Here is a 23,628-nt window from a genome sequence, read left to right as displayed (position 1 = left end):
TTTAGTTGTAATGCGAATTGCATTGAGGGTGCTTCCTGGTTTTTAAAGGTCCTCCCTGTGCAGTGATGCAGCATTGAAGGTGAGGTTTTTTAAAAAAGATGCACCTCTGTGCGAAGACACAACAGCAGTTGCTGCCTGCACAGAGGCATGCGAACGGGACAGGAGGGAGAGTGGATAACCACCTGCAATCTGCTCTCCCGGTGCTATGTGGAAAGGGCCTGCAAGATACATTCTCACAATCTGCTTGCAGCATGTGGCAACTGTGATTTTCAGGTGATTCTTGTTGATGTTGAGCTAGTCATTTGCTCACAAAATTGTATATTGTGCCAACGCTGTTCCATGTGGTATCTGTAGTCACATTACCAGCTCAGTGCATAGCACAGTTACTGTACATTAACATAGAATGACTCTTAGAAGTAGGTGGTTGAGGTCTGTCAGCAGTTTTGAGGTTACTCAAGAGGGAATCAGAACCCTTCATGTTTGGAAACTGTAAACATTTTGAAAACGAAGTTTCTAGTATATTCATTTCAAGGCATTTCTGATAGTTTGTTACTTTCATGTGCCCACACATGGACTGTTGTTGGCAGGTTCTGGATCTGGGGACAGGAGGGATTTTACCATCTTAATACTGGCTGCTCAAAGGATCTTGGGAACAATTCTGCAACAGCTCAGGGGATACTCCATGACCTACAAGCAAGCAGCTTGGTCAAAAAATGGCAAGTTGCCCAGGATTTTTATTTTTTATGTGAAAATTTTGTCTTTAAGAGAAGGCAAAAATCAATGCTGTGTTGGATTGTTATTCTTCTTGTGGAAAGGAAAGAAAGGCCCTTTCTTGGGTGGTTTCTGCTTTACGTCCCCCATCTGCCAAGTTTGAGGGGAAAGTCATACCCATCTCTGCTTCGAAACTAATTTAATGAGCACAGCTTCCCAGTGAGAGACCTGAGAATTATATAAGGATATTAAGGTTTTTAGCCTCTTCCCATAACTACATTTCACAGTGTCCTCAAGGGAGGTGGAACTGGATCAAATTTGTAGTCATCGCCCTGGTATGGAATCATGTACAAGGTAGAAGGTGAAACATCAGTTCTGGTGTAACTGTCATCTTGCCTGGCTGACAAGAGGTCAGTAAAACTAACCAAGATGGTTTGGACAAACAGGTAGAACAAACAGGTCACTACTGTGGTGGTGATGTGGGGAGGCAGATTTGCTAGATCCCAATACTATTTACCTCTCCAGCCCTTCTAGAGAGAGAAATTCCTAATCACTATTATACTACCCTGCCCTGGTACGCAATTATTCCTGGCCATTAGAGAATATTTCTATATAGCAGAATTCAGTAATCACAGATTTCTGTTTCCTCCTCCCTTTGTTACAGGACTAAAGCTGTGTTTGTTGAGTTCACCCAGTATAATTCTGATGTCAATCTGTATGTAACGGTGATGCTCCTATTTGAGTTTCCGTCAGACAGACCAGCAGCGTCTTCAATATACATTCTCCCCTTCCAATTGTTACACTTTGGCAATGGCCTGGATCTTCCTCTCGCCTTGGTGGTATGTATCTGGAATAGCATTTCTCAGTGTATTCTGCAACTGCCTTTCAGCCCAAAGGAAACTCTTGAATCCCCTCCTCATTTAGGTAGCATGATAATACAGTGAAATATATGAGCTTCTCTCACTCTTGTAGTTGAGAGTAGCTTTTGTATAGAACTGAAAGAATCTCTAACCTCTTCTAGATAAAGCCCTGAACCAGCACATCTTATATTACAAGCTACCCCTGACAGATGATGGCATTTCCTTGAGCTCATTTAAAAGGGACATTCCATAGCTACCCTAAATATTACATTAGATAGCAAATGTGTATATATGTGAGGTTAGGTGAAATTTAGTGCCAACTTACCTTCCTTTAGTTTAAATTCACTACTTCTTGCCATGCAATCAATTGACAGGATGAACAGTCTCTTCCTAGTCATATCCTAAAATGTTGCCCTTCTAACTATAGTTATATAAGCAAGTTCAACTGCTTTCAATGGGATTTCCTTCCTAGCCCTTTTCAGGACTTGTGCTTCTGTATCAAGATGCTGGCAGATGTGGCTATCATGAGCCTGCTACTTGTTGATATATGCAGTTTACATGTTGTCTGATCACTGTCCTGTGCCTCAGTATCCATGAAGCAGGACACTGGAAAAACCACTGCGGTTGGTTCATTCAAAACAAAGATGTATGCAAGTGCAAAATGTATGTGGTTCCCCTGTTTAGAAAACATGGTGACACGCATCAAGAAGTGCTTGGCTCCAATATGCATATCTGCCAGCTTCCCAGAGTGCATGGATATCACATCTGGAAAGAGCTTTATGCACAAGATTGCCGCTTCAATATATCTCAATCTAATATCAAAATGCAGCCGTAGATCTTTGGCACTTGCTCTTGATTTCCTCTTCCAGATATGCCTCCTTCTCTTCAGTGGAACTTTTCTGCTACCAAACTTGACATCTACATCTCAGGAAAGAGGTCCTTATTTATGGAAGAGCCACAGTTGCTTCCAGCTCCTCCTGACTCTTCTCTCTATAGCTGTTGCTGCCTTGCACTTTGGTTATATCCATTTGACAAATGTGCGGTTGATGCATTACCAGAAGCACCGTCAGGCTTTTACCAGCTTCTACGAGGTGGCAGTGCTGGCTCATCTGGAAGCCACTTTCTGCGCCTTGCTGCTGACTTTCACCGCGATGAAGGTAAGAACTGAAGACTGCATGAGGCACTTGTGTAACTGACACCTGAAGTTAACTGCTGTCTTATTGATAGCAGGGGGTTGTAAGTTTGTTAATGCAAGTAGTCTTCTCTTACCAATTTATTGTTACACCTTAATACATTCATATTTATCCCTGCTGCCCTACAGTGGGAAGATACTGGTGAAGAGCTTGCTAATTTGGAATTCTATCTGAAGTCTCTGGCCTCTCGCTGCGAATGGTTTTTCCATTAGGTGCTGATTCTGTGGCACATCTCAGCAGGGGAGTGCAAAGCTCCCGTGTTTAATGTTCTTATTATTTCCTTAGTAGTATGTTAATCACGAGGGAAGTGTATGTCTGATGTGTGTGGAATGAGAAACGGACAGCACGTATACTGTGAGTATTCTTAAACTTGTAAGCGTTTTTCTCTAGCAGGAGGGGCCAAGGGGCCGGGCAAAGCCTTATAAAGGCTCCTGGCCTCCCCTTCTGCTGACGTAATTGCCCACAGTGGGCATGGCTGCCGCCTGCCTTCCACCTTACTAAGGGCAGGCGTAGCGGAGCCTCTTCCCCGCGCCCTTTCCCGGGCAGCAATGGCAGGCCACGCTGAATTGCGGCTGCTCTTTCTTAGGGTGCGGGTTCAGGACTATGTCTCTGTGCAAAGATGTGCCTTGTTCCTCATCAGGATCTCAATCAGTGAGAGATCAGAACAGCATCAAGTTCGGAAGCCATTTTCCCCCTTTCTGCAACAGTATTTCTGTAGGCAGCGCCATTTTTTCTTCATTAACATGTACAGTATTAACTCACTAATATGGGAGGTCATAAATGAAAGCACACAGTGATGACAAGGATGAGGACTGCCTTCTCCATGTGATGCTGTCGAGAATCAATATTGCTTTTTTCCCTACATAAACCCATCTTGGATTCTGTCTCTTGATCACATCAAAGAAGGATAGACCAAACAACCAGAGTTATAACTCTGACTGTAATCCTGGAATTAGATCCCACACTTTAGGTCAATGGGGAATGTGCCAGAGCAACTCCATAATAATTATTTTCAGAACAACAGCCTCTGAGCCTCTATATCTGAGCAGGACTAATCCATTCCTGTATCCTGCCTCCAGTCTATTACAGTCCTCTTGCAGTCTTGGTCAAGGTCCCTCTAGCTGGTTTTTGCCATAATACATTTTCCACCCTGTATAAAAAGAGAACATTAAAACAATGGCATGCCTTATGCATAACAAAAATGTGGGTTTTGGAAGCTACAGCCTGATCCATTAACACTAGAATGCTGAATAGCTTCTCATTCACATGCATATTAAATGATGGTCTAATGTCCTCATAATTGTCACTGATGCTGTAACTGAGGTATCATTCCTTTTATGTGCTATCTAATGGATCTGCATAGGGAGACCCATCTGCTCCATCCAAAACTGGCTGTATTCGAGCTTTGTGGCAGTCTTTCATTTCTTTAATAAATAATGAACAAGTAAATAAACAGAGGCTGCTGAAAGGTCACTCTGTAAAGTCAGCATGAAAGGTACGGAGGCGGATAAACAATAACCCACGTAACAGACGTTTCAGTAAGCAGAACTGTTGTTTTCCTTGCGAGTTTACTGTGTTTGAGCAAAAGGACCAGGTAAAAAGAAATTCTGGCCTCCGAGAAAGGCCTGACTCCATATTCCAAGCAAGTCAAGTTTATTACTGTTTATGGCCATAGGCTGTTACAATTTAGGATATATACAATAAAAATCTCACTATATATTGATAAAGAGGAAATTAAATATGTGTGTGTGTATAAAAATTACCAAAGTATAAAAATTATAGCTAAAACTTAGATAGGGTGCACATTAAACATATTGTTTACATATCTAATGTGTATCCTTTTGGTGGCCACAGCATAAAGGGAAGCATTGTAGGTCATAAAAGAATTCATATCAAACAGAAGTCCAACCACTTTTTTTAATTCTATAAGACTACTTGAGTCAATGAACACTTTATCCAAAAATGTGGTCCTGGGTCCCTCATAAAGGGTACGCAAGAAAGCATAATGCAACAGCATTCCATCTATTGCCTCCCCTCCTCCGCCTCCCCTTTTCCCTTCCCTCCTTCTTTTCTTCCTCCCTACATTACCAATAGTGGTGTGAATGGTGGTTTTAAGGAGGCTGGTTTTAATTTAACTTTTATCCCTTAATGGAGCATATGGTGCCAAGGTACAGTGCATTTTATTGCTTTTATTGTTATTAACAATGTTGTCCACTGCTCTGAACCTGCATGCGGATGGGCAGCCTATAAAATGAATAAAATAAATACATAAACAAACAAACAAGGTCCTCAGTAATTGACTCTCTACATATACAAAAACACAGAGATGAATATCTGACCTGACGCCAAACCTTTAGATTGCAAAATAACATCCAGCTCTTATAGCTGTAGCTCTTTCTGAACAGGCTTTTAAACAGCTATTTGGCATTAAGCTACATCTTGTTTTTGAGGTTCTGATTTCACAATTTTAAAGGATTGTACAGTTACACCCATTGCTGTAGTTGTTTCCTTGGCTTAAGTATGAATGTGAGGAAGGCTCTTTTTGTTTCCTGGATGTAGTTTTGCAATTTCATATTTGCCTTTTGTGATAGTGGATAAGTTTTTTTCCCCCTAATGACTTCTTCCTTCCAAAAATACAAGTTCCCAAAACATCTTCCCACTGTTTCTAGATTGTGCAACAGATGCACTTTGTCCGAAGATGGTCAGTGTTTGGAAAAACCTTCCAACATGCTCTGAGAGAGCTAGTGGCTACTACAGTCCTCTTCCTCCTGTTCCTTCTCATCTGTGCCCAGTGCGGCTGTCTGGTAAGTTCTGCAAAGGAATAAGTGGATGAGAACTGAATGGGAAGGGTGCTGAACAGTCATGATAGCTTAAAAATAGGCTGCATTCAGACAGCAACTTTAACCATACAAACCCAGCTTCTTTTTAAGCTTGTGCATCCATACTTTGGTCTCCAGCATTCCTCGACGGTTGCAAGGTCTCCCACAATCATGGAAGACCTCCCTCTGGTAACGTGCTCTTCCTGGCACTGCTTCTTTGGACAGCTAAACAAAAATCTTTTTAAAATCACCACTGTCACCTGCACTGTGATGTCACCTCTGTCTTTGATATGCCACACCCCTTTGGCCAGTGGTTTTTATATAAGATATAAATCAGCTGTAAAGTGAGACACAAGACCTGCATAAATCCAAGACCACACATTATACATGGAACACATGCAGGAGATCTGCTTAATTTCTCAGTAAGTTAGGGCTGACTGCTAGACTGGGAGGGATGTGCGTTCTCAGTTTTTTGCCTCTCATTTTTGCATTTACAACCTTTGCAACTCAAGGGCAGTGTTGATCTTATTGTATAACACCTCTTGGGAGCAGTTCTTTCAGAGAAGCCATTTCATTGGTACCAGGGTACTGTCAGTCAGAAGGAGTAGGGGGGAAAGGAGAGAATGCAAACCTACTACAGGAAATCAAAAGAAAATGAAACACGCACTTAGGAAAAATTCCTAGAACTAGATAGGAGTCAAGAAGTCTAGTAAACTTGTGGATAGGCATGAAAGTCAGTAGGTTGAAATGAAAGGGTTTTTTTTTCTTAGCCTAACCTATCTCATAGGATGGTTGTTGAGAGGATAAAATCGGGGTGGGAAGAACAGTAGTAAAATCTCTTTTGGTTCCCACTGGTGACAAAAGTGGCATATAAATATATAAATAAATAACTGGGCAAGTTACAGCAAACCATTAGGATCCAGGGTTCAGTTGGCAGGAGGAAACACCTTAACATTTTACCTAGAATTTCAAAATGCCTACAGACAACCCCAAAAGAAGTCTCCGGTGTTCAGAGATGTGTGGCATACCCTGCAGGGGCTCTACCTGCCAGACAGCATCATGTTGCCAAGGCCAAGGTTTTGTATACTGCTGAAAGAAGGATTCCCATTCATGAGCAGGAAGACGTTTCTTCTCCTGCACAGCTACCAGAAGAGACTTGCAGTCTTGATGCCACCGGTAGAATAGTGCTCCAAAGCAGTGCTGAAGAGGATTGCAGGACATCACCATTTTTTGCAACATGTGCCACAGAGGGATGCACTTTTCTGTTGGAATGCTATGGAAATTCATAAATACTTTTTCCTTCTGCATTGCACTGTGATCTGGAAACATGATTGGGAACTTCTGTGAGACAGCTGATAGGACCACCAAGGAGAAAGGGGCTGCTGATAAGTTTCAAATAAATTCTTACAAGTTGTTCTTTTGCTCCATGTTACTAGGCTTTCTCGTTGACCGTGGAAGAGTTCCAGACACTCTCATCTGCCTTTTCAGCTTTGCTTTCTGCTCTCCATGGGAAGATGCCTTTTCTCCCATCTTTGATCCAGGCGTCCCCTATCATGGGCACTGTGTATGTCCTCAGTTATGGAGTCAGCGTGCTCTGGATTGGGCAGAGCTTTCTTTGTGCTTCTATCGTTCACAGCTACCGCATTGTCCGTTCTGAGATCTATCATCCAGTCGTTGGGCCTCAGGCTTATGAGATGATTGAATTTTTGGTGAAAAGATTTAAATGGTGGATGGGATTCAGCAAAATGAAAGAGGTAAAGGGGAAATAGGGGGTAGACTATGATGCAGATCAAAGAGAGAGAAAAAGTACTGGAGATAATGTAGACACTGCATATAACTTTACATAGATATTGCTTGCACACTCACTGCATTTGGGTATATATGCTGCTTTTCAACTATGAAGTCTATACTTGGGAAGAAGTTGGTTCATTATTTGAATTTCAAAGGGGAATCAGAATTGCCTATCAAATTCAAAAGAAGCCCAATCCAACATCCACCATGTACTTAATTTTCATCTGCTGTCTTGTACCCCAAAGCCCTGAAAAACCTTGAAAGCATCTGATAGCTAACAAGAGCTATAGTGGGGTGCTGTGTGGTTTCCGGGCTGTATGGCCATGTTCTAGCAGCATTCTCTCCTGACGTTTCGCCTGCATCTGTGGCTGTGGGGGGGGGGGGGTGGGGGTGGGGTGGGGTTTGGGGGGGGGGGGGGGTTGGGGGGGGGGGGGGGGGGGGGGGGGGGGGGGGGGGGGGGGGGGGGGGTGGGGGGGGGGGGGGGGTGGGGGGGGGGGGGGTGTGGTGGGGGGGGGGGGTGGGGGGGGGGGGGGGTGGGGGGGGGGGGGGGTGGGGGGGTGGGGGGGTGGGGGGGGGGGGGGGCGGGGGGGGGGGGGGGTGGGGGGGGGGGGGGGTGGGGGGGGGGGGGGGGGGGGGGGGGGGGGGGTGGGGGGGGGGGGGGGTGGGGGGGGGGGGGGGTGGGGGGGGGGGGGGGTGGGGGGGGGGGGGGGTGGGGGGGGGGGGGGGTGGGGGGGGGGGGGGGTGGGGGGGGGGGGGGGTGGGGGGGGGGGGGGGTGACGTTCGCTGACAAAAAAAGAAAAGAAAAGAAGGAAAGCAGTTATTAAAGAGACAGAAGACTGAAGGTAAGATCCTGGTTTCTTTCTGCTACTGTTATCTCCCCTGGTGAAGACTTCTGTAAGAATGTTCTTTTCTTTTGGCTTCTGCATGCATTTCTCTAAAGGATTTGAACCAATCCTCTGTAAAACATTAATCCTGAACATTTTTATAATAATGGCTTCGTGCCTGGTCCATAATTCAACAGTAATATCACCAAAACTCAGGACCTGGGGAGATGGGTCTTCAAGCAGGCACCTCTAACCTTTGAGGCACATCCATTTTTGAGAGATCAATGCATTCACCTAGCCAGCAAAGTCTGCCATTTGGTTGTATCAAGGGGTGGGGAGGACCCTGCATATATTGGTTGTGGTGAGTTTTCCAGGCTGTGTGGCCCACCCAGAGGCGTTCCTCCCATTGGGCAAAGTGGGCAGTTGCCCATGGGGGGGGGGGGGGGTGGGGGGGGGGGGGGGTGGGGGGGGGGGGGGGTGGGGGGGGGGGGGGGTGGGGGGGGGGGGGGGTGGGGGGGGGGGGGGGTGGGATTCTCTCCTTAGGAGAGAATGCTGCTAGAACACGGCCATACAGCCCAGAAACCACACAGCACCCCAGTGATTCCAGCCGTGAAAGCCTTCGACAATACAAGAGCTATAGTGTTCGGAGGCGTTCCTCCCATTGGGCAAAGTGGGCAGTTGCCCAGGCCGCCCCCTTGTGGGGGGTGCAAAAACTGCAGGTTTGTTTGTGAGATTTTTTTGAATTTTCAGTGTTTTTCCATTTGTGGCCTGCAAAGGGCGCAGTTTTTAGACTAGCAGCACCAAAATTTCAGGGATTTTTTGGGAGACTCTCCTGATGATATTGCCCAGATTTGGTGAGGTTTGGTTTAGGGAGTCCAAAGTTATGGACTCTCAAAGGGTGTTCCCCCATCCCCCATTGTTTCAATGGGAGCTAATAGGAGATGGGGGCTACACATTTGAGGGTCCATAACTTTGGACCCCCTGAACCAAACTTCATCAAACCGGGGTGGTATCATCAGTAGGGTCTCACGAAGATACTCTGAAATTTTGGTGCTGCTATCTTAATAATTGCACCCCTGACAGCAGGCACCCCCTAAATTTCCCCAGATTCTCCTTTTAAATCCACGCCCTTCCTGCCAATGCTTGTTTTCTTTCTTTTATTCTCTCAATGTCTAATAAAGGTTATTATCATTATCATTATCATTATTATCATTATTAAATCCACCCCCTTCGGCACGGATTTAAAGGGAGAATCTGAGGTCCCCAGTTTAAAAATTGAAAGTGATGCTTTTCAGTGTGGGGGTTAATCCACCCCAAAACAGCATCACTCAATGTTGTTTAAACTGGGGACCCCAGATTCTCCCTTTAAGGTGGATTTAAAAGGAGAATCTGGGCTCCCTAGTTTAAACACCATTGAAAATAATGTTGTTTGGGGGTGGATTCCAGCATCACTTGTTTAAACTCGGGAGCCCAGATTCTCCTTTTAAATCCATCTTAAAGGGAGAATCTGGGGTACCCAGTTTAAATAACATTGAAAGTGATGCTGGGGGGACTGGATACAACACCATAAAATATTTTCATAGCAGTAATAAAACATTTTGAAAGCATTTTGAAAATGTTTTCAAAAAAATTATTTCTGCTGTGTGTGGCTTGGCCCATTGCTGTGTCCAGATTTGTGAGTTGGGTCATGTTCTATAATGTGATGGTGACTTTGAAACGACCTGGTGGAAAAAAAAAATCATTGTTTGGTCAATGAGGGAGAGGGTGGCCGCCCATGGGGGCGGGGGGGGGGGGGCATCAAACTCAGGTTTTGCCCAGGGCTCCAGTTTGCCTAGGCCCACTGATAGTGTTGTATGCTGCTAAACTGAAGAGCTGTGGAAGCACTTTCACAACTTGTAGATGAGTTTAGTAGGTTGCCATAACTGACTGTGTGAATTCTGCTGACCAGCTTCCTGTCTTCTTGACTCACACCATAACCATTTGTATTGCATCATATTATGCCCTATAATATCAAACCTTCCTGAACCTCCTATCAGAATACTCTCTGTGTCACTGACTTCTTTTCCCACTGACAATATGGAAAAGTCCTTTCACTCTTGTACATGAGCAATTAGACTAAATAGACATGACTTAAGGCAGAATGTGACTCTAAAAGGAAAGGAAATAAAATACATTATATTATTTATATATTTACATTCTGCCTTTCTCCTTTGTGGGAACCCACAGAGGCGTACAATATTGTTTACTCCTCATTCATATTATCCTCATAACAACAACGCTATGAGGTAAATAGACAAGAGAATCAGTGGCCCACGGTTGCCCAGCCATCGTCTATGGCAGTGTGGATTTGAATCTGGGTCTCTGAGTTCACGTCTAGCACTCCAGCCACTGTATCACACTGGCTCTCTTGAATTATACTTAAGGGGAATGAAACTTTAGAGTTGCTCCATTAAATGTACTGGGAACTGTAGCCAAGATGCTGCTTTTATTTCCCGATTTGTAGAAAAGAGTGGTACTTCTCACACTGAGAGGGAATGGATGTAGCTCCTCTCTGTTTTGTGAACAGAGAAGCCTGTGTATATTAGCCTTGTAAATCAGCACTGTTCCTCCTGTGTTCATTCATCCCAGGACCAGTCACCAACAACATAGCCGACTTTGATCCCCCTTGTTTTTCAGTTCCGTCACAAAGTGAAATTTGAGGGGATGGACTCCTTGATTTCCCACTCTTCTGGAATCTCCAAGCCATCTCGCCTTTCCTCTCCTGGCACCAACTTCCGCTGTACAAGTGCGACCATTTCTTCCTTTAGCTCTGAAGAGTTGGTGCTTCCTGAAAGTCCTGGCTGTGATCCATGCAGCACAGATTTCTACCTTGGACACCTCCCATTGGCAGTTAATGATCTCCTGGACCACTTTGACAGGATCCTCAAACTGCTGGAGGATGTGTGCCAGCTGGAGACCAGCCTGGAGAAGACCCAGAGAAGAATGAACCAGCAGCGGCCAAAAAAGAACCTTCCAGAGGAGAGGGTAGTTCCTCTTGCTTCAACAGCTCGGCTAGGACTGCCAAGAACCTACAGCGCCTTCTCAGAGTCTGCTTTGGCAAGGCTTCGAGCTCACCAAGTCAGAATTTCCAGCTGCAGTGCTTCCGAAGGGTCCAAGCTGTATGCAAGAGACATTGCACCTGAGCAGAGGTCAGGCTTCAAGGCTCAGCTGGGCAGTGCGCCTGCTACAGGCAACTTCTGCCCAGGAACTTCTGCTCCATGGCCAAGTCATTTGTTCAAAAGAAGACCAAAGAGTGAGGAAGGACAGGGCTCCCAGAGCTCTGAAGTTCTTCAGAGACAGATCCCTTTGAAGAGGAGAGCATGGCAAACAGAAGGCATGTAGAAGCTATGATGGGGCTGATCTGGGTCCGGAATCAGCACCTCTTTCTCTCTCTTCTGGAATTTCTCTAATATTCTCAACAAGGAAAATAGTGTGTGGACCAGGCAAAGCTTTGTCCTCACTTTTCATGTTGACTTCGACAAAGTGGGAGGAGCCTTTGATTTTGTTCCTAGATCTGCCTTGTCTGACTGTGCATGATGAAAAGTGCTTGGCTTGTAAAATGGGAATGGCTGCCCTAGCATTTGTAACATATATGGAAATGATCTGCAAGCAAACACGCTATGATAACTTACTCAAAAGGATGCTCAGTCCAATGCTGCTGGTAGGAAATGTATTCATTTGGCCATAACAAACTCTGGCTTAACTGTGCTAACTTAAGTTGGTGAGATTGAAAAGGGACTGCCTGTGGTAGTTCCATGCTGTCCTTTGCTCAAATCATGGAGAATTCAAAAATGTGGCGCAGCCTGGCACTTCAGCTTCTGTGTGTAATCCCATCACAATCTCAAACTACTGACTGGTGCCAAAATGCTCTTGAGAAGGCTCCAGCAGGGCATTGGTTAAGAAGTTCAATAGCTGGAAAATTACTGCTCTGAGTTCATCCATCAGAGATGGGCTAAAGGAGAAGAAGAGTGAACAATAGCTGGTGGGCTTTCTCAGGTGGGCTTTCCAGAGCTGCTGAAGAATTGTTTGTAGTCATAGATAACTCTGTGTCTGTAGTAAAACAATACTTGTAAGAAATCCATAATAATAGTCATCTTTATATAAGACCCTATATATATATATATATTTAAAACACAGCTGGACTGAAACTTTCTCAAAAGGCTGTAATGGGATATTCTACACTTTCTGGAGTTCTGTGCTAATGCAGCAATCAGCATAGGGATGATACACACATTATAAAGCAGTGGTGGCGAACATATGGCACTTCAGATGTTCATGGAGTACAATTTCCATCAGCCCCTGCCAATTGGCCAAGCTGGCAGGGGCTGATGGGAATTGTAGTCCATGAACATCTGGCGTGCCATAGGTTTGCCACCACTGTTATAAAGTCCTTATGAGCTCCAGTGGGGTTTAAAACACTCCCCCCGAGAAAACCTGAAATGGCCCTGGGAAGAAATGTGCCTAGAAGGAAACTTACAGGTACAGATGGCTACATGTAAGATTCCACATTGGGCCAAACAGTAGTTCCTGGAGCCATTTCTGACTGGGCAAATATCATGGGGTAAATCCATGTGCATAGGAATAAATTTCCCAGCCCAGAAGTATGTATCAGCCCTCATGACAACTGCATGGCCTTTGTAATGTGCGAATCAGCTCAGAGAACTAACTGGTTTCAGAGAATGACAGCACTGATAAAACACCACTTGATTGCAATTCTATATGTACTTTTATGAAAAGAGGCAGAGAAGATAGAGAATTATATAGCATGGCACATCCCTCAGACAAGGGAAAAGCCTGACCAAGGACTGTTGAATGAGTTTTTATGCCACAATTCACATTCATACATTCTGTTCCCAAATACATTCTGGGTTTTCCATAACATTAATAAACTTCCATGTTGTTGAAACTTCTGCACAATAACAGAGAAGCTTTGATCTACAGAAGATTTCCATCAATGGATCAAAACTTTAGGTCTACCTCAGAGGTAGACCTGATTCCCCTACCCCCAAAACCCTCTAATGGCTCCAACCTATCACTTGACAATCTTCTGTACTTTCTCTGAATCCTACTTTGTTCCACAGGAGTACAGTGAAACATCACTGATGGTGAGCTGAGAACACAAAGCAGTATGCTGCCCCTCCCACAGCTCCTATTTTCAGCAGTATTTCTTGACACTAGGAATAAAAGAATTGCTCAGGTTGAGGAATGTTTTTTGTTGTGATTAGGTGTGCATATAAACACACGCTGATCAAGAAGTCTACGAGGGAGAACGTACTTTGAGAACACAGTCTTTATAAGGGGCAGGGGTTTTTAAGCCCAAGGGGCCACATACAACAATGTAATGTGGTATTTGCACCAAAAGCAACTATTGAATGTGCTCAGTTTTCATTGTGAAGTGCCTTCCCCCCCGCCCCCCCGAAGAAGTTGTTCATTGCAATGAAACTGGATATCAGGAGTATTTTTTAGAAGTATGGCACCAACAAAGAACATTTTGAATTCCGATCCAGTACAAATTCGTAGTGTTTTCAGCTGTCACTGTTGCATTGAAATCCAGCCTTGCTTTGAAATCCAGGAAGCCCAAGCACCCAGAAATGCTGTCAGCTATTACAAGCCTGATTTTGTAGTTTCATGACATTGTAATTTTTTTCATCCACATGGCTGGTTTGCTCAAGCAACCATTCTCTCTCTTGTTCATCCACCCTTAGCCTCAGAGTCACTTCTTTGAAAACACTGTTTATTCCCACCTAGACAACAAAGAACATAATCCAAGTTAAATCAGTCTCTGGAACAAATGCCACTTCGCTTACAAGCAGATAACAAGACCATTAACTACCGCACCTCCTTAAAATGAAGCTTTTTGAACATGCCGATACTGGCTTCATTATCTAATCCTATTTTAGCCTCAAAGATGGTAAGTCCCAGCCGTGTCATTCCTATGAGAGAAAAAGATTGGAAATAAAGCCATTCCTCACCTCTACAAATCACACTATGAATAACATTCACAGGCAAACAAAACTTCTCAGCTTCTTATGCAAGCATTATTAACAAGGCATCTTAACAATATGGGGCAAAATTTCAGTTTGTAAACAGAAACCCAAAAATCATGCAGATCTGTGAATAGATATTCTTTGTTCAGGTTTTGCTTGTAACTGCTGTTTCTATGACTATCTTTGTATCGGTTATTTGCCCCTTTGTCCAGTGCTGTTGGAAAAGTGTTTATTTTTCATGCTTTCTCACAGTATTGAGATGCATTTGTACAACTCCAAGGCAGTAACAGGGAAACTACTCAAACCTACCCCCACCTGGAAAACACATATATCTTTATTGATTATGAGTTTCTACACAAATTGGTGTATCTGTAATACTTTTGTAAATTTTACGTAGGATCATTTTTGCTCCATTTGAAATTATTTTGATGAACATGCTTGACGGTATGTATATCATGGAAAGAATAGCAACCTACAGTTAGGAGATTGGTACATATCAGTTGTACTCAATCTGTGTCTCACAAAGAGCCACATTCACAACTACCATCAACCACAACAGTCACGTAATCATTGTATGCCCTGTGCACCACTCTACTGAACCCACACATACAAGAACAAATCTACTGATAATCAGTATGTAATTATAACCGGAGGCTGTGAAGAGGGATGTTAGAGAGGAATCGCTATTTACTTCGATCCATAGCATGAAGCCTTCCTGCTCAAGAAAGCTTAGCAACTTGCCCATTCTTCAGTATTTCTAGCAATAGCGGATTCAGTGTAGGAACAACTGCAAGCTCTGCTGGGGAATGACCTTGCCCAGTTTCCTGGAAGATGGGTTGAGTACCGCATTGGGGAATGTGGCTCAGAAGAGCCACAGATGGGTCCTTGCCACTGAGTACCATTATTATGTATTTAACAGCCAACAGCTTGAGAAAAGCTGCTTTAAGTTTAATTAGAGTATTGTTCTTTAGCTTTACATGTGCTGGCTGTTTATAAGCTGCTTGTCAATGGACGGATAACATTATCAGATTACTGAACCTTCTGATTTGGTTTTATGGTGTAAGATAAGTTTCTTTGTTTGAGTATGTGTTGAATCAGTAAAAACTAATTATAGCTGTAAGCTGAGTAGATTTTTAAAGAATGCAGCCTACAAATGAGGAAACAAAGTCACATGATGATTCGAAGCGGCTGGAGACCAGGGTTGAAACATTTACGGCATTTCTTTGTGGACCTAAGGATAGCTTCTTTACTATAATTTGACCTGCTCACCATCTGCCATTCCCCAAATATAGTAGATTTTCACAGCTCCAATGTTTCCTGCCTCAAACTCCGTTTTCAAATATATTTTACATTATTTGTTTGACATTTCTTCTAGGACCCATGTATTAGCTTTTAAATATATTAACAGTTTTTCAGTTTTAATGTGTTTTAGTCACCTGCAAAGCTCTGATTTCTATATGATCAACTTTCTTTTTCTCCGTATGTGGTTTATTTTTTATTTTATTATTTACTGATACCATCTCTTCTCCTCAAGGCACTTTACAACATGATTCTCTACAACTCCATTTTATGCTCAAAATCCCCACCCTGTGACATAGATTAGGCTGAGAGAGAGAGAGTTACAGGTTCAAAGAAACTTCTGTAGCATACAATCCATACAATCACAACTGGCAAAATGCAAAAAGTTCTACAAAACTCACAATTGCTTATTTTTCAAGTTGCAGATTGCAAAGATAGTTTCTGCCAAAGCTTTACAAATTAGGGGACTGTGCGTCTGTGTGAAGTTTGGTAGCAGTATCTTCTAACAACAAAACAGATGTAAGATTCAAACCTGGCTCTCCCAGGTAGCAGTATGGTATTTTTTAAGATGTAGAACTTGAATTTTACTTGAAATTTGGTATAAGGGAAGGAAGGACTGGAACTGGAATTGAAACATGGCAGAAGAAGTGTGAAGCAATTATAACTGGAATTACACTAAGACAACATTAGAAGATTGAGAACATTAATCACCAATGGTTGAGTCTGCAGGGACGTTCGGAATTCAGGCAGTGTGGTGGGAGCAAACACAAAATGGCTGCCACACAATGGCTGCCTCAGGAGCTGAACCCAGCCACAACATGTGTAGCCTGTCTTCCAAGCCTTGCGTTTTTAACAAACCTTTTCGAATACTTTATATAATAAATATAATTATTTTGCTATAGATTTCACAGTTTTTAGCTCAACCTTTCAGGCTCCCTGTCATTTTCTGGTTGAGAACTTCCTTCCCTTTTTTGTTGTTAGAAGATACTGCTATCAAAATTCACATAGACACACCGTCCCCTCCTTTGTAAAGCTTCGGCAGAAGCTATCTTTACAATCCGCGACTTGAAAAATAAGCAATTGTGAGTTTTGTGGAACTTTTTGCATTCTGCCATTTGTGACTATATGGATTTTCTGCTTATTCCTTCCTCCTCAAATATACAGTCCTCAGGAATGTACCTGTTTCTATTGTTCCCTATTATATCCACCAACTATTATATCCCTATTATACCACCATCCTTACCATAGGACATCATGATCTGAGTGGCTTCTTTACCAAAACCTCTGCCTCGGTAGCTGGCCTCTGAAAGAGAGAACAAAAAGTAAAAGTGCACCCAGTTAACTAGTGTGTTGCCTGAGTCACTCATCTGCAAACTGGCCAAGTGATGGCTGCGAAAAGGCTCACTCAGCTGTAAGCTAGCAAAGCAATTTGGGCAACAGCAGCTCAACTCACGGGACTGCAGTCACCTAAAAGCTTTGCTAACCAGCATATTTGATTAATTGGCAACCCCAGCTCCTGACAGTTGCCAGTTAAGAAAGTTTTTACCTTTAAGAACTGTTAGCTCCAGTGGTGTATCTACAGAAAATGGAGCCCACAGCAAGAACTGATTTTGTGCCCCCCCACCATGAGCATTCGGCCAGCAAGGGGGTCTATGTGGCTGCCCCACCCTTCCCCTACCCCTACACAGAGGAGAACTGGAGCCCCCAGCCTCCACTAAGCAATGCTGCCCAGAAGAGACAGAAAGAGAGAGAAAAAGAGAGAGAGAGAAAAGAGGAAGAGAGAGAGGGGGCAAAAGAGAGACAGAGTGATGGAGGGAGAAACAGATGGAAAAAGAGGGGGAGAGAAAGAAAGACAGAAAAAGAGAGCGGGGAGAATGAGATGGAAAAAGAGGGGGAGGAGAGAGAAAAAGCCAAGCTCTTGCACAATAGGGAAAGCTGCTACCACCCGCCCCCAGCCCACTCACCTTGCAAGGAGCTGCCGCTGCCCAGACCAGGAGGACGGGGCAGGCAGGCTCTAGAGGGGCCATCGCACTGTGCTCTGCAGGAGCTGTCACACTGCAATCACTTGCCTGCCTGCCACCCTGATGGACCAGGCAATGGGGCCTGCTCAGTTTGTGTTCTCCAGCAGTGGCAGGGCTGCCTGCCCTGCAGAGGTGGCAGCCAAATGCCCCCCATGTGACCTAGGCACATGGCATCTGGGTCACAATAACCCCCCCCCCCATCAAGATACAGCAGGGGTCTTCAAACTATGGCCCTCCAGATGTTCAGAGACTACAATTCCCATGAGCCCTATCACTTGGCCATGCTGGCAGAGCTGATGGGAATTGTAGCCCATGAACATCTGGAGGGCCATAGTTTGAAGACCCCTGAGATACAGCCTACCTAGAACAGGAGTCTCTCTCGTAGATTTTGTTTAGACTCGGAGAAGGCACCTTGTTGATTAGGTTTATCCCATTGTTTCTTCAGGAAACTCCAGATGTTATACATTGTCCCCTACCTCCCATTATATCTTCAGCAACTCTGTGAGGTGGGTTAGGTACAGTATGAATAACCGAGCTTTATAACTCAGAAAGGATTTCATCTCAGCCCTCTAACGATCATCTGAGAGTACTCTGTGCTCAGCGTCTGAAAACTTAAGGAAGACAAATACAAAATCTAACAGACGGTGAATTCTGAGAATAAGTTTGCACTAGGCTCCTAAGAATGGCTTGTAAGCCATGTTGAAACTTCAGTGCCAGAAACATATGTATAGGACACATGGCTGGACATAGCTCCTTTGTATTTTGTCTGGCCTCAGCCATAACTGCCTGTTCCTGACAATGAAAATAGGTGATTTTGTAATACCTTAGCAGAAACCTTAGCAGAAAGCAGAGAGCAGAAAGGGAAACAAATAATTGAAGCAATAATTTACCTGCAATCATGACTTCAATCTCTCCCAGTGTTGGATCTTCAGAGTCTGTGAGGAACAAATTTACATCTCCCATCATACTGTCTTCCTCTGTGGCTGACTGCTTGGACCACTTCTCTGTATCAAGTATTATAAATGTGCATTCTGGGAAAATAAAGCAGCAGATCCAGCAATAAAACCACTTTTAAATGATGGTAGCAAGAAACTGATATTTATACCAATCAGGTTTCAACAAAAATGGTAATCAGTAACAACATCTTCAACTTTGGGAAATTTTCTCATGTCCTGCTCTATACAACATATCCCCTGAGTTCTTCTTGCAGAGAACATGGAGCTATATTTTTCTTCCTTGGAGATCTCACCCTTCTCAAGAATCCTTTGAGGAAAAAAAATCTTGCTTACACCAGTGCTTTAAAACGAGACAGAGAACTGGGTCACTTGCTACAGTCAAATCCCTGCCCCAAGTTTTCTGTGACATTTAAGGAACATGGCGAGTGGCAATCAGACAACCAGGCTATAAAGTCAAGGATCAATTGTGGATCCCTGAATACAACTGGTACCAAGCAACCAGGTTCACCTACCATCAGCCAAAGAAACCAGATATCTTAAGATAACAAGGAGAATTAAACTTTTCATAGACTACTACTGGCAACAGCAGGAATACTGTGCAAGAAATGAAGATTCAGGCCTCAATGTAGAACCACACAATAATAGCATCCTAATATTTACTGGGTGTGTGTGTGCGTGCGTGCGTGAACCTATGCCATCCCATATAAACACAAGAGCATAGAGTTGCAAAAGATAAGGACCAACAGTGTATCTCTGCTACAACTATACCAAAAAAAGATTTCAGCTACATGCAAGGAGGATTTTACACTGATGTCCCAATAAATCCATGTCAGACTGCTCTGTGGAGCATAACTTCTAAAGCACTCAGAGATAACTGTGAGAAAATTATCTTATTGCAGATTGGTGTTGGGCATTTAATTAATCAAAGAAGATTTAGTCAGCTGATTAATCCAATATTGTTAAAATATAAACAATGAAACAATAATTTAATCATCAACTAGTTTCATACTAATGTTAATTACAGAAGCAAATATGTTAATTTCTGTTTTGAAAAAAGTAACTTTTAAATCCATCTGATCCTGGTTCAGGGTTGTCTCTGGTTACAGAAGGAAATCAGCAAAGGGTTTGCTGGGCTACTAGGGCTGTAGTTAACTACTGCAGGACCAATTCCCTTGCTGAATACAAAACCATATAAAAAGAGTGAAGCTGCTGCTGATTTGGTAGCATTCTTGGCTTCCTGGAATTTCCCTGCAACTAGATGAGAGGCAGTCATCCTAATATTTGACCAGTCAACTGACCGGTGTGCCAATCCTACTAGAGGTAATTATGGTTGATGTGTCTGGGTGTTGTTTGATGTGGGACATCGGTACACTGCCAAATTTTGTCTCTCAGCAACCCCCAAGGGTAAACCTAAAGGCAATGTTCACACAATCCAAATAGAAACATTGGGTATCACCACACTGTGCTGAGAAGTGTTAAAGCTCTCACATGAAGGGGTTGGGTTTTGCCATCTATTGTTAACGTTTTTATGCTGTTTATGTTTTTATGATTGTTGCATTTTGTACTGTTTTATTATTGTTCTTCACCGTCCTGAGCCCTGTGTAGAAGGGCAGTTTATAAATTGAAAAATATATATATTTTTAAAAAGAAAGTGTTAGTTATAATTCCTTGATGGCCTCATAATCAAACAAATTTGTTCTGTGTGGTCCTCAGATGAAATGTAAAGGAGCACTTAACAATGTATATGGCTCAATACTCCATTCTCAAGAATGGAGTATAATCCAGAATCAAGTAACTCAATACGCCATCCTGGCAAATATTCAAAAGCCTCACTGTCTGCATCCTCCCGCCAGCTGCACTGCATTTTATATTCCTCTTCCAGGCTTAGTGGCTCAGATGCGGTCAGACGCTGTAGTTCATCAGATTTCATCCACTCATGATATCTTTTGAGAAAAACAAGAAAGAATATATGCCCATACAGATCATTACACTGCACATGCCAGTCAACTCATGTATCCAACTCTATCCAACTCATATATGAAGCCATATAAAGGTAAGTCCATAAGGAACAGACAACTACTATAATTTTGCTCCATTTCCTGAATAAGCAAGCCAGGACTCACTTTATCTAGAAATATTAGAGGCAAGAAATGAGTGATAGAAACATACTGATGGTTTGCAATGTATATGTCTATCATGGCATAAAAAAGAGTTCTCAACATTTTACATATTAAGTTTCCCCCCTCACTTTTTAGCCAAAACTGCTGCTTCCAAAGCAAGTTTTAGGATCACAAATCAATGCAAATGATGATGAAACAGGAATGGAGGGCAGGATGCTTTATCATGCCTGGGCTTCATTTCAGCAGAAGCCTCCATTCCCATTGAAGTTTCCAACAGCCATCCATGTGGCTGCAGGCACACCCCATCACTGCCAGAAAGGTCAGCTTTGCTGCTTATGAGTCATCTAACATATATAAAAAGGGAATCAATGGCATACTTGATCATTCTTTCAGGAACTAAACAGAAGGCTACTATTACCAGTTTTCCCTTCTCTGTTCTACATTGATGTTGTTTATCTGTGAAGAATTCAAAGCTGGAGTCATCAATTCATCTTAATATTGAGGATTAACTGGAAATAATATCCAGTTTCTTTATACTATATGTGAAAAACTGTATTATTTAAGATTCTACAGCCGTACACGCGCATCCTGTTCATTCAATGAACTAGCTTGATCAGGGCAGTTGCAAGTACCCTGAGCTTGCTGGGAAAGAATAACTTGTCCTTGCATGATCTTTTTGCAATAAAAATGCAACATCACAAATATTTTCTTCTGGAAAATTTACCATTGGGAAAGAATATTTAACCTGCTAAGCTATCAAACCAATATTTTTCTGGGATGGGGGTAAAATCTGTTTCCTACCTCAGTACATGAGCAGATGTGTATGGTACCAAAGTCACTCTCTTCCCTTGCAATACAGTATTTTGGTTAATCCTCATATCTACAATTCTGAAACAATAGGATGCATTAGTAGAAGACATTATTTGACCAAATAAAATGCAGATCACATCTTAAGACAGTAGAACTAATGCAAAATCCCCCCGCCCATCCAGATATTTACTGTATACTTTTTCTCTGCTTTTTATTTCTCTAGGGCACAGATACAGAGGATGAGCAAATACAGTGTGAGAATCATGAAACTATAAATGAGGTCAAGACAATGAGCCATGCAGTTAGTATTCCCTATTCAGTTTGGCTAAACACTGGCTACTTCAAACAGTAACTACAGGAGAACATCTTCAAAATGTGTCCAGACTAAGGAAATCAATTCCTAAATTGACTGTCCTGAATGCAACTACTTTGTCATTCACAATATCCCACTGAAGTAAATTTTACAAGCTAATTGTAGGTAAAGGTAGTCCCCTGTTCAAGCACCAGGTCATTACTGACCCATGGAATGACATCACATAAGGTGCACTAGGCAGACTACGTTAATGGGGTTGTTATTGCCTTCCCCAGTCTTCTACACTTTATCCACAGCAAGCTCAGTACTTATTTTACCACCCTTGGAATGATGGAATACTGAGACACCATTGAGCCAGCAACCTGAAACTATCAAAATTTAAACCATCCCTCAGAATTGAATTCAAGTTGTGAGCATAACTTTTGACTGCAGTACTGAAGCTTACCACTTTGGGGTTTCTTGTGCCCTGCATGAAATTGAACTCCAATTTTTAGATTTTTAAAAATGGCTACTGAAATTCATCTGGTGTTTTCTAGCTCATGATTTTTCAAAGAAACAGAGCAACACATTTTCATATCCAACCCCCATAATACCCAGTGACTCAGGAGCCATATGTGGCTTTGGTCGATTCCCCACTGACAATTAATCGCGTGGTACTAAGGTGCAGTTTATTTTTAAACTTGGTTTAAACTATATTAAATTTCCAGTGGGGAATCGACCATTGACATAAAATCCTGAGCATTAACTGGGAATCACTGGTTCTTCTGATCACCATTCCCCAATTTGGCACCCACCCCAAGTTCTAGGAAAGTGGGCAAAGCCAATGTGCAGTGAGGCTTAATGCTGATAGGTGGTTCCCACCTTGAAACATCCAGCAGCACAGGGGCTGGAGAATGGGTGTGTGTACCCTTTGCTAAAGTCAGAAATAAAGGGTTTGGAAAATAATGTGGCCAAAGTTATAGTCATATGTTTAATAATTTTGTCTTATATTATGGTGTGTGAATGTTTGGTAGGGTGCTGTACAAGACAAGCAACACTTTTCCTGATAATTACAAATGTGACTCTGCAAGCCAGATTAAACACCACTGTCCTAAAATAACCACCCTAAAACTGATTTTTTTATTTACAGACTGTGCAATTCTCTAATCCTACTGAATTCAATTAACTTAGAAGGCTGTAACTGCTAAGGAATGCACTGCTAATATTCAGAGTTTGAGCTTAAAAATACAAACTCTTCCTTGCTTTTCCTCATGTAACAGGCAGATGCCTTCCACACACCTCTCCACAACACAGAGCATATACCCTCTTTGAAGTCTAAACATGAATTGAGCTTTGAAATTCATTTAAAGGCCAGGAAGGTCCAAGTGTTAAAGCATACAGCTCCTTGAAGACAAGGAAGGTGGCCACTGCCTAACAGATCTACGATCTGAATCCAAAGAAAAGAGCTACCACATGTTGGTGAATTGAGAAATAGGGATGCGGGGCGTGGAGAGGCAATATAGCAGCCCTGAGAAGATGGATTCACGAGCCCTGGACTTAGCTTCAACTCCAATCTTCATCAAGTTGCAACAGGCAAGCCTTCCTCCCAAAAAACCACGTTCGAATTTAAAGGCTCAGTATTACTGAAGGGTGCCGGACGGAAGCCGCTAAGGGTCGTTTCCCTGCAAAAGGCGCGGCGCTTCTTTTTCGCTTCGTCCAGAATCACTGCTGTTCCAAGCAGACAGACACACACAGTTGCACGCTTCTGATTACCGCCCGCTCTGCTACGGAAGCCGCCGCGTGTCAATAAGATCGTGTTTTTCACTTCCTCCTTGTCATGTGTCTCAAGAGAAGGCCCAATCGGCGTAGAGAGCGCTTTGGACCGTTCTAATCACGCGTACGGAAG

General features: G+C 43.1%; 2 protein-coding genes across 7 annotated transcripts in view; one reads left to right on the top strand and one right to left on the bottom strand.

Annotated features, from left to right (window-relative positions):
• The window catches only part of LOC125429249 (polycystin-1-like), a 52,159-nt gene extending 39,016 nt beyond the window's left edge, over positions 1 to 13,143 (top strand). Inside the window, exons 21-26 of the mRNA XM_048490186.1 lie at positions 588 to 716; positions 1,376 to 1,550; positions 2,441 to 2,728; positions 5,434 to 5,568; positions 7,020 to 7,337; positions 10,875 to 13,143. Of these exons, the coding sequence (XP_048346143.1) occupies positions 588 to 716; positions 1,376 to 1,550; positions 2,441 to 2,728; positions 5,434 to 5,568; positions 7,020 to 7,337; positions 10,875 to 11,579 (1,750 nt within the window). The 3' untranslated portion in view covers positions 11,580 to 13,143. The remainder of the gene's footprint in view (positions 1 to 587; positions 717 to 1,375; positions 1,551 to 2,440; positions 2,729 to 5,433; positions 5,569 to 7,019; positions 7,338 to 10,874) is intronic.
• A 366-nt stretch (positions 13,144 to 13,509) lies between these two features.
• Positions 13,510 to 23,511, bottom strand: NAT9 (N-acetyltransferase 9 (putative)). Of its 6 annotated transcripts, none has more exons than XM_048490188.1 (7): positions 23,367 to 23,511; positions 21,422 to 21,508; positions 20,334 to 20,443; positions 18,435 to 18,575; positions 16,767 to 16,826; positions 14,076 to 14,170; positions 13,510 to 13,981 (listed from the first exon to the last, which is right to left on the bottom strand). In XM_048490188.1, the coding sequence occupies exons 2-7, from the start codon at positions 21,496 to 21,498 to the stop codon at positions 13,835 to 13,837; spliced, it is 630 nt and encodes a 209-aa protein (XP_048346145.1). In that variant the 5' UTR covers positions 21,499 to 21,508; positions 23,367 to 23,511; the 3' UTR covers positions 13,510 to 13,834. The 6 variants fall into 6 exon arrangements, with proteins under 6 accessions (XP_048346145.1, XP_048346144.1, XP_048346146.1 ...); XM_048490187.1 differs by lacking the exon at positions 23,367 to 23,511 and adding an exon at positions 23,196 to 23,354; XM_048490189.1 differs by lacking the exon at positions 23,367 to 23,511 and adding an exon at positions 23,193 to 23,322.
• Between the last annotated feature and the right edge of the window lie 117 nt (positions 23,512 to 23,628).

This window comes from Sphaerodactylus townsendi, linkage group LG03 (assembly GCF_021028975.2).
Source record: "Sphaerodactylus townsendi isolate TG3544 linkage group LG03, MPM_Stown_v2.3, whole genome shotgun sequence".
Lineage (NCBI taxonomy): Eukaryota > Metazoa > Chordata > Lepidosauria > Squamata > Sphaerodactylidae > Sphaerodactylus > Sphaerodactylus townsendi.
Note: the sequence above shows the minus strand (reverse complement) of the source record. Positions and strands in the feature narration are given on the sequence as shown.